This window comes from Engystomops pustulosus, unplaced genomic scaffold, assembly GCF_040894005.1.
Source record: "Engystomops pustulosus unplaced genomic scaffold, aEngPut4.maternal MAT_SCAFFOLD_149, whole genome shotgun sequence".
Lineage (NCBI taxonomy): Eukaryota > Metazoa > Chordata > Amphibia > Anura > Leptodactylidae > Engystomops > Engystomops pustulosus.
The window spans coordinates 272,046-282,901 of record NW_027285029.1 but is presented as its reverse complement, the minus strand read 5'-3'; the positions used below and the strand labels follow the sequence as shown (position 1 = coordinate 282,901).

Sequence of the window (10,856 nt, the reverse complement as noted above, 5' to 3'; positions counted from 1 at the left end):
AGGAGGTTCCCCGGCCAGACTCCCTTATGGGTCAGAGGAGGTTCTCCGGCCAGACTCCCTTATGGGTCAGAGGAGGTTCTCCGGCCAGACTCCCTTATGGGTCAGAGGAGGTTCTCCGGCCAGACTCCCTTATGGGTCAGAAGGGAGGGTTGTTCTCCGGCCAGACTCCCTTATGGGTCAGAGCAGGTTCTCCCGGCCAGACTCCCTTTATGGGTCACAGGAGGTTCTCCGGCCAGACTCCCTTATGGGTCAGAGGAGGTTCTCCCGCCAGACTCCTTATGGGTCACAGCAGGTTCTCCCGCCAGACTCCTTATGGGTCACAGCAGGTTCTCCCGGCCAGACTCCCTTATGGGTCACAAGCAGGTTCTCCCGCCAGAATCCCTTATGGGTCTGAGGAGGTTCTCCGGCCAGACTCCCTTATGGGTCACAGCAGGTTCTCCCACCAGACTCCCTTATGGGTCACAGCAGGTTTTCCCGCCAGACTCCCTTATGGGTCAGAGGAGGTTCTCCCGCCAGACTCCCTTATGGGTCAGAGGAGGTTCTCCTGCCAGGCTCCCTTATGGGTCACAGCAGGTTCTCCCGCCAGACTCCCTTATGGGTCAGAGGAGGTTCTCCCGCCAGACTCCCTTATGGGTCACAGCAGGTTCTCCCGCCAGACTCCCTTATGGGTCACAGCAGGTTCTCCCGCCAGAATCCCTTATGGGTCTGAGGAGGTTCTCCCGCCAGAATCCCTTATGGGTCACAGCAGGTTCTCCCGCCAGACTCCCTTATGGGTCACAGCAGGTTTTCCCGCCAGACTCCCTTATGGTTCTGAGGAGGTTCTCTGCCAGACTCCCTTATGGGTCACAGCCGGTTCTCCGGCCAGACTCCCTTATGGGTCACAGCAGGTTCTCCCGCCAGAATCCCTTACGGGTCACGGCAGGTTCTCCGGCCAGACTCCCTTATGGGTCTGTGGAGGTTCTCCCGCCAGACTCCCTTATGGGTCAGAGGAGGTTCTCCGGCCAGACTCCCTTATGGGTCAGAGACGCTTCTCCTGCCAGGCTCCCTTATGGGTCAGAGACGGTTCTCCTGCCAGGCTCCCTTATGGGTCTGAGGAGATTCTCCGGCCAGACTCCCTTATGGGTCACAGCAGGTTCTCCCGCCAGACTCCCTTATGGGTCACAGCAGGTTCTCCCGCCATTCTCCGGTACCCCTGGCTCCCACACTCACATTCGTCGTCCGTATGAAGCTTCTGTTTCAGTTTCTCCCATCTTTTTGTCATCTCGGAGAAGAGTTTTTGTCTCGTTTCAGTGTGCCGGTGATTTCTTCCTTCTTCTCCTCCAGAACCTCTCGCACCAGGGAATACTCATCATAGTTGGTAATTCCTGGATAGGAGATGCAAATATCCAGTTATAGGACCCGCCCAAGGACTGCACACCAAATAATTACAGGAGCGCAGGCCTCACCCCTGGGAGGGACAGGAACACAGGCCACACCCCTGGGGAGGAACAGGAGTGCAGGCCCCACCCCTGGGGAGGTACAAGAATGGAGGCTACACCCCTGGGTAAGTATAGAGTCACAGGCCACACCCCTAAGTATAGAGTCACAGGCCACACCCATGGGTAAGTATAGAGTGACAGGCCACACCCCTGAGTAAGTATAGAGTGACAGGCCATACCCAGGCCAATGCTAGCGTCTTACCGATACGGGCACAGATGGTCATCAGGAGGTCACTCATCGTCTTGGAGTCGTCCACCATGACCGTTTTCACGGTTCCATCCAACATCCGGATCTTAAGAGGACGCTGTTTCTTGCGGTATTCTAAGGTGTCCTGCGCGAGAGGAGAAACATGAAGACACTGGGTGCTCCGCATCCCAGGAGGGGAGTCCAGCAGAATCCTTCATCTACTCCACAGTATATGGTGGTGATATATAATATCTGCAGCAGACTCCTCCCTTCTACTCCACAGTATATGGTGGCGATATATAATATCTGCAGCAGGACTCCTCCCTCTACTCCACAGTATATGGTGGTGATATAGAATATCTGCAGCAGACTCCTCCCTCTACTCCACAGTATATGGTGGTGATATATAATATCTGCAGCAGACTCCTCCCTCTACTCCTCAGTATATGGTGGTGATATATAATATCTGCAGCAGACTCCTCGCTCTACTCCACAGTATATGGTGGCGATATATAATATCTGCAGCAGACTCCTCCCTCTACTCCACAGTATATGGTGGTGATATAGAATATCTGCAGCAGACTCCTCCCTCTACTCCACAGTATATGGTGGCGATATATAATATCTGCAGCAGACTCCTCCCTCTACTCCACAGTATATGGTGGTGATATAGAATATCTGCAGCAGACTCCTCCCTCTACTCCACAGTATATGGTGGTGATATAGAATATCTGCAGCAGACTCCTCCTCTACTCCACAGTATATGGTGGTGATATAGAATATCTGCAGCAGACTCCTCGCTCTACGCCACAGTATATGGTGGTGATATATAATATCTGCAGCAGACTCCTCCCTCTACTCCACAGTATATGGTGGTGATATAGAATATCTGCAGCAGACTCCTCCCTCTACTCCACAGTATATGGTGGTGATATAGAATATCTGCAGCAGACTCCTCCCTCTACTCCACAGTATATGGTGGTGATATAGAATATCTGCAGCAGACTCCTCCCTCTACTCCACAGTATATGGTGGTGATATATAATATCTGCAGCAGACTCCTCCCTCTACTCCACAGTATATGGTGGTGATATAGAATATCTGCAGCAGACTCCTCCCTCTACGCCACAGTATATGGTGGTGATATATAATATCTGCAGCAGACTCCTCCCTCTACGCCACAGTATATGGTGGTGATATAGAATATCTGCAGCAGACTCCTCGCTCTACTCCACAGTATATGGTGGTGATATAGAATATCTGCAGCAGACTCCTCCCTCTACTGGTCAGTATATGGTGGTGATATAGAATATCTGCAGCAGACTCCTCCCTCTACTGGTCAGTATATGGTGGTGATATAGAATATCTGCAGCAGACTCCTCCCTCTACTCACAGTATATGGTGGTGATATATAATATCTGCAGCAGACTCCTCCCTCTACTCCACAGTATATGGTGGTGATATAGAATATCTGCAGCAGACTCCTCCCTCTACTCCACAGTATATGGTGGTGATATAGAATATCTGCAGCAGACTCCTCCCTCTACTCCACAGTATATGGTGGTGATATAGAATATCTGCAGCAGACTCCTCCCTCTACTGGTCAGTATATGGTGGTGATATAGAATATCTGCAGCAGACTCCTCCCTCTACTGGTCAGTATATGGTGGTGATATAATATCTGCAGCAGACTCCTCCCTCTACTCCACAGTATATGGTGGTGATATAGAATATCTGCAGCAGACTCCTCCCTCTACTGGTCAGTATATGGTGGTGATATAGAATATCTGCAGCAGACTCCTCCCTCTACTCCACAGTATATGGTGGTGATATAGAATATCTGCAGCAGACTCCTCCCTCTACTGGTCAGTATATGGTGGTGATATAGAATATCTGCAGCAGACTCCTCGCTCTACGCCACAGTATATGGTGGTGATATATAATATCTGCAGCAGACTCCTCCCTCTACTCCACAGTATATGGTGGTGATATAGAATATCTGCAGCAGACTCCTCCCTCTACTCCACAGTATATGGTGGTGATATAGAATATCTGCAGCAGACTCCTCCCTCTACTCCTCAGTATATGGTGGTGATATATAATATCTGCAGCAGACTCCTCGCTCTACTCCACAGTATATGGTGGTGATATAGAATATCTGCAGCAGACTCCTCCCTCTACTCCACAGTATATGGTGGTGATATAGAATATCTGCAGCAGACTCCTCCCTCTACTGGTCAGTATATGGTGGTGATATATAATATCTGCAGCAGATTCCTCCCTCTACTCCACAGTATATGGTGGTGATATAGAATATCTGCAGCAGACTCCTCCCTCTACTCCACAGTATATGGTGGTGATATATAATATCTGCAGCAGACTCCTCCCTCTACTGGTCAGTATATGGTGGTGATATATAATATCTGCAGCAGATTCCTCCCTCTACTCCACAGTATATGGTGGTGATATAGAATATCTGCAGCAGACTCCTCCCTCTACTCCACAGTATATGGTGGTGATATAGAATATCTGCAGCAGACTCCTCCCTCTACTCCACAGTATATGGTGGTGATATATAATATCTGCAGCAGACTCCTCGCTCTACTCCACAGTATATGGTGGTGATATAGAATATCTGCAGCAGACTCCTCCCTCTACTCCACAGTATATGGTGGTGATATAGAATATCTGCAGCAGACTCCTCCCTCTACTCCACAGTATATGGTGGTGATAAATAATATCTGCAGCAGACTCCTCGCTCTACTCCACAGTATATGGTGGTGATATATAATATCTGCAGCAGACTCCTCCCTCTACTCCACAGTATATGGTGGTGATATAGAATATCTGCAGCAGACTCCTCCCTCTACTCCACAGTATATGGTGGTGATATAGAATATCTGCAGCAGACTCCTCCCTCTACTCCACAGTATATGGTGGTGATATAGAATATCTGCAGCAGACTCCTCCCTCTACTCCACAGTATATGGTGGTGATATAGAATATCTGCAGCAGACTCCTCCCTCTACTCCACAGTATATGGTGGTGATATATAATATCTGCAGCAGACTCCTCCCTCTACTCCACAGTATATGGTGGTGATATAGAATATCTGCAGCAGACTCCTCCCTCTACGCCACAGTATATGGTGGTGATATATAATATCTGCAGCAGACTCCTCCCTCTACTCCACAGTATATGGTGGTGATATATAATATCTGCAGCAGACTCCTCCCTCTACTGGTCAGTATATGGTGGTGATATAGAATATCTGCAGCAGACTCCTCCCTCTACTGGTCAGTATATGGTGGTGATATAGAATATCTGCAGCAGACTCCTCGCTCTACTCCACAGTATATGGTGGTGATATAGAATATCTGCAGCAGACTCCTCCCTCTACTGGTCAGTATATGGTGGTGATATATAATATCTGCAGCAGACTCCTCCCTCTACTCCACAGTATATGGTGGTGATATAGAATATCTGCAGCAGACTCCTCCCTCTACTGGTCAGTATATGGTGGTGATATATAATATCTGCAGCAGACTCCTCCCTCTACTCCACAGTATATGGTGGTGATATATAATATCTGCAGCAGACTCCTCCCTCTACTCCACAGTATATGGTGGTGATATAGAATATCTGCAGCAGACTCCTCCCTCTACTCCACAGTATATGGTGGTGATATATAATATCTGCAGCAGACTCCACCCTCTACTCCACAGTATATGGTGGTGATATAGAATATCTGCAGCAGACTCCTCCCTCTACTCCACAGTATATGGTGGTGATATAGAATATCTGCAGCAGACTCCTCGCTCTACTCCACAGTATATGGTGGTGATATATAATATCTGCAGCAGACTCCTCGCTCTACTCCACAGTATATGGTGGTGATATAGAATATCTGCAGCAGACTCCTCCCTCTACTCCACAGTATATGGTGGTGATATATAATATCTGCAGCAGACTCCTCGCTCTACTCCACAGTATATGGTGGTGATATATAATATCTGCAGCAGACTCCTCGCTCTACTCCACAGTATATGGTGGTGATATAGAATATCTGCAGCAGACTCCTTGCTCTACTCCACAGTATATGGTGGTGATATAGAATATCTGCAGCAGACTCCTCCCTCTACTGGTCAGTATATGGTGGTGATATAGAATATCTGCAGCAGACTCCTTGCTCTACTCCACAGTATATGGTGGTGATATAGAATATCTGCAGCAGACTCCTCCCTCTACTCCACAGTATATGGTGGTGATATAGAATATCTGCAGCAGACTCCTCCCTCTACTGGTCAGTATATGGTGGTGATATATAATATCTGCAGCAGACTCCTCCCTCTACTCCACAGTATATGGTGGTGATATATAATATCTGCAGCAGACTCCTCCCTCTACTGGTCAGTATATGGTGGTGATATATAATATCTGCAGCAGACTCCTCCCTCTACTCCACAGTATATGGTGGTGATATATAATATCTGCAGCAGACTCCTCCCTCTACTGGTCAGTATATGGTGGTGATATAGAATATCTGCAGCAGACTCCTCCCTCTACTCCACAGTATATGGTGGTGATATATAATATCTGCAGCAGACTCCTCCCTCTACTCCACAGTATATGGTGGTGATATAGAATATCTGCAGCAGACTCCTCCCTCTACTGGTCAGTATATGGTGGTGATATAGAATATCTGCAGCAGACTCCTCCCTCTACTCCACAGTATATGGTGGTGATATAGAATATCTGCAGCAGACTCCTCCCTCTACTCCACAGTATATGGTGGTGATATAGAATATCTGCAGCAGACTCCTCCCTCTACTGGTCAGTATATGGTGGTGATATATAATATCTGCAGCAGACTCCTCCCTCTACGCCACAGTATATGGTGGTGATATAGAATATCTGCAGCAGACTCCTCGCTCTACTCCACAGTATATGGTGGTGATATAGAATATCTGCAGCAGACTCCTCCCTCTACTGGTCAGTATATGGTGGTGATATAGAATATCTGCAGCAGACTCCTCCCTCTACTGGTCAGTATATGGTGGTGATATATAATATCTGCAGCAGACTCCTCCCTCTACTCCACAGTATATGGTGGTGATATAGAATATCTGCAGCAGACTCCTTGCTCTACTCCACAGTATATGGTGGTGATATAGAATATCTGCAGCAGACTCCTCCCTCTACTGGTCAGTATATGGTGGTGATATAGAATATCTGCAGCAGACTCCTCCCTCTACTCCACAGTATATGGTGGTGATATAGAATATCTGCAGCAGACTCCTCCCTCTACTGGTCAGTATATGGTGGTGATATAGAATATCTGCAGCAGACTCCTCCCTCTACTGGTCAGTATATGGTGGTGATATAGAATATCTGCAGCAGACTCCTTGCTCTACTCCACAGTATATGGTGGTGATATAGAATATCTGCAGCAGACTCCTCCCTCTACTCCACAGTATATGGTGGTGATATAGAATATCTGCAGCAGACTCCTCCCTCTACTGGTCAGTATATGGTGGTGATATATAATATCTGCAGCAGACTCCTCCCTCTACTCCACAGTATATGGTGGTGATATAGAATATCTGCAGCAGACTCCTCCCTCTACTCCACAGTATATGGTGGTGATATAGAATATCTGCAGCAGACTCCTCCCTCTACTCCACAGTATATGGTGGTGATATAGAATATCTGCAGCAGACTCCTCCCTCTACGCCACAGTATATGGTGGTGATATATAATATCTGCAGCAGACTCCTCGCTCTACTCCACAGTATATGGTGGTGATATATAATATCTGCAGCAGACTCCTCGCTCTACTCCACAGTATATGGTGGTGATATAGAATATCTGCAGCAGACTCCTCCCTCTACTCCACAGTATATGGTGGTGATATACATGGATCCCTGATCTTCTCCTTGTTGTAGGATTCCGGGTTGGTGTGAATAAGCCCCGATACTGGGCCCAGAGGAGTCTGATTGCAGCACATTGGTTCCGGTCCGGTGTGGCGGCTCCACTCACCCCGTTGCGTAGCATGTAATAATCCAGCGCCTTCCCGGCCTCCAGCCAGATTCCTTTCTTGGGATCTTCATCAGACAAAAACAGCCCAAAGTCATTGGCTGCAAAGAAAGGCGACAAATCAGATCGAGAGACACGAAACTCCATCAGATCCCAACTGGCTCCTCCCCCCATGTACAATGAGCTCCTCCCCCCCCATGTACAATGAGCTCCTCCTCCATGTACAATGAGCTCCTCCCCCCCATGTACAATGAGCTCCTCCCCCCCCATGTACAATGAGCTCCTCCCCCCCCATGTACAATGAGCTCCTCCTCCTCCATGTACAATGAGCTCCTCCTCCTCCATGTACAATGAGCTCCTCCTCCCCATGTACAATGAGCTCCTCCTCCTCCATGTACAATGAGCTCCTCCTCCTCCATGTACAATGAGCTCCTCCTCCTCCATGTACAATGAGCTCCTCCTCCTCCATGTACAATGAGCTCCTCCTCCTCCATGTACAATGAGCTCCTCCTCCATGTACAATGAGCTCCTCCTCCATGTACAATGAGCTCATCCTCCATGTACAATGAGCTCATCCTCCATGTACAATGAGCTCCTCCCCCCCCCATGTACAATGAGCTCCTCCTCCCCCAAGTACAATAAGCTCCTCCCCCATGTACAATGAGCTCCTCCCCCATGTACAATGAGCTCCTTCTCCATGTACAATGAGCTCCTCCTCCATGTACAATGAGCTCCTCCTCCATGTACAATGAGCTCCTCCCCCATGTACAATGAGCTCCTCCTCCATGTACAATGAGCTCCTCCCCCATGTACAATGAGCTCCTCCCCCATGTACAATGAGCTCCTCCCCCATGTACAATGAGCTCCTCCCCCATGTACAATGAGCTCCTCCCCCATGTACAATGAGCTCCTCCTCCATGTACAATGAGCTCCTCCCCCATGTACAATGAGCTCCTCCTCCATGTACAATGAGCTCCTCCTCCATGTACAATGAGCTCCTCCTCCATGTACAATGAGCTCCTCCTCCATGTACAATGAGCTCCTCCCCCATGTATAATGAGCTCCGCCTACATGGTAAGCCCTGCCCAGTGACTCCTCCCCCGCACAGCACAGAGTGTAACCCAGTTTCCTAAACCTTTGTAATTTGGCCGGGGACAGAATAATATCAGGAGACATCGGACCCACAGACTCTTGTATATGGTCTATATACAGTATATAGAAATCCAGGGATATAGGGGACCCACAGGAGCTGACGGGGGATGGGGGAGAATGCTGTAGCCCCCCAGTGTCAGGGGGTGACGGGGGATGGGGGAGAATGCTGTAGCCCCCCAGTGTCAGGAGGTGACGGGGGATGAGGGAGAATGCTGTAGCCCCCCAGTGTCAGGAGGTGACGGGGGATGGGGGAGAATGCTGTAGCCCCCCAGTGTCAGGGGGTGACGGGGGATGGGGGAGAATGCTGTAGCCCCCCAGTGTCAGGGGGTGACGGGGGATGGGGGAGAATGCTGTAGCCCCCCAGTGTCAGGAGGTGACGGGGGATGGGGGAGAATGCTGTAGCCCCCCAGTGTCAGGAGGTGACGGGGGATGGGGGAGAATGCTGTAGCCCCCCAGTGTCAGGAGGTGACGGGGGATGGGGGAGAATGCTGTAGCCTCCCAGTGTCAGGAGGTGACGGGGGATGGGGGAGAATGCTGTAGCCTCCCAGTGTCAGGAGGTGACGGGGGATGGGGGAGAATGCTGTAGCCCCCCAGTGTCAGGAGGTGACGGGGGATGGGGGAGAATGCTGTAGCCCCCCAGTGTCAGGAGGTGACGGGGGATGGGGGAGAATGCTGTAGCCCCCCAGTGTCAGGAGGTGACGGGGGATGGGGGAGAATGCTGTAGCCCCCCAGTGTCAGGGGGTGACGGGGGATGGGGGAGAATGCTGTAGCCTCCCAGTGTCAGGAGCTGACGGGGGATGGGGGAGAATGCTGTAGCCTCCCAGTGTCAGGAGGTGACGGGGGATGGGGGAGAATGCTGTAGCCCCCCAGTGTCAGGAGGTGACGGGGGATGGGGGAGAATGCTGTAGCCCCCCAGTGTCAGGGGGTGACGGGGGATGGGGGAGAATGCTGTAGCCTCCCAGTGTCAGGAGCTGACGGGGGATGGGGGAGAATGCTGTAGCCTCCCAGTGTCAGGAGGTGACGGGGGATGGGGGAGAATGCTGTAGCCCCCCAGTGTCAGGAGGTGACGGGGGATGGGGGAGAATGCTGTAGCCTCCCAGTGTCAGGAGGTGACGGGGGATGGGGGAGAATGCTGTAGCCCCCCAGTGTCAGGAGGTGACGGGGGATGGAGGAGAATGCTGTAGCCCCCCAGTGTCAGGAGGTGACGGGGGATGGGGGAGAATGCTGTAGCCTCCCAGTGTCAGGAGGTGACGGGGGATGGGGGAGAATGCTGTAGCCTCTCAGTGTCAGGAGGTGACGGGGGATGGGGGAGAATGCTGTAGCCCCCCAGTGTCAGGAGGTGACGGGGGATGGGGGAGAATGCTGTAGCCCCCCAGTGTCAGGAGGTGAGGGGGGATGGGGGAGAATGCTGTAGCCCCCCAGTGTCAGGAGGTGACGGGGGATGGAGGAGAATGCTGTAGCCCCCCAGTGTCAGGAGGTGACGGGGAATGGGGGAGAATGCTGTAGCCCCCCAGTGTCAGGAGGTGACGGGGGATGGGGGAGAATGCTGTAGTCTCCCAGTGTCAGGAGGTGACGGGGATGGGGGAGAATGCTGTAGCCCCCCAGTGTCAGGAGGTGACGGGGGATGGGGGAGAATGCTGTAGCCCCCCAGTGTCAGGGGGTGACGGGGGATGGGGGAGAATGCTGTAGTCTCCCAGTGTCAGGAGGTGACGGGGATGGGGGAGAATGCTGTAGCCCCCCAGTGTCAGGAGGTGACGGGGGATGGGGGAGAATGCTGTAGCCTCCCAGTGTCAGGAGGTGACGGGGGATGGGGGAGAATGCTGTAGCCCCCCAGTGTCAGGAGGTGACGGGGGATGGGGGAGAATGCTGTAGCCCCCCAGTGTCAGGAGGTGACGGGGGATGGGGGAGAATGCTGTAGCTCCCCAGTGTCAGGAGCTGACGGGGGATGGGGGAGAATGCTGTAGCCCCCCAGTGTCAGGAGGTGACGGGGGATGGGGGAGAAT

General features: G+C 51.2%; 1 protein-coding gene across 1 annotated transcript in view; it reads right to left on the bottom strand.

Moving 5' to 3' along the window:
• Nucleotides 1–1,215: 1,215 nt before the first annotated feature.
• Nucleotides 1,216–10,856, bottom strand: part of TLN1 (talin 1) — a 57,093-nt gene continuing 47,452 nt past the window's right edge. Inside the window, exons 3-5 of the mRNA XM_072131828.1 lie at nucleotides 7,705–7,802; nucleotides 1,681–1,810; nucleotides 1,216–1,364 (exon numbers count right to left, since the gene is read on the bottom strand). Of these exons, the coding sequence (XP_071987929.1) occupies nucleotides 1,258–1,364; nucleotides 1,681–1,810; nucleotides 7,705–7,802 (335 nt within the window). The 3' untranslated portion in view covers nucleotides 1,216–1,257. The remainder of the gene's footprint in view (nucleotides 1,365–1,680; nucleotides 1,811–7,704; nucleotides 7,803–10,856) is intronic.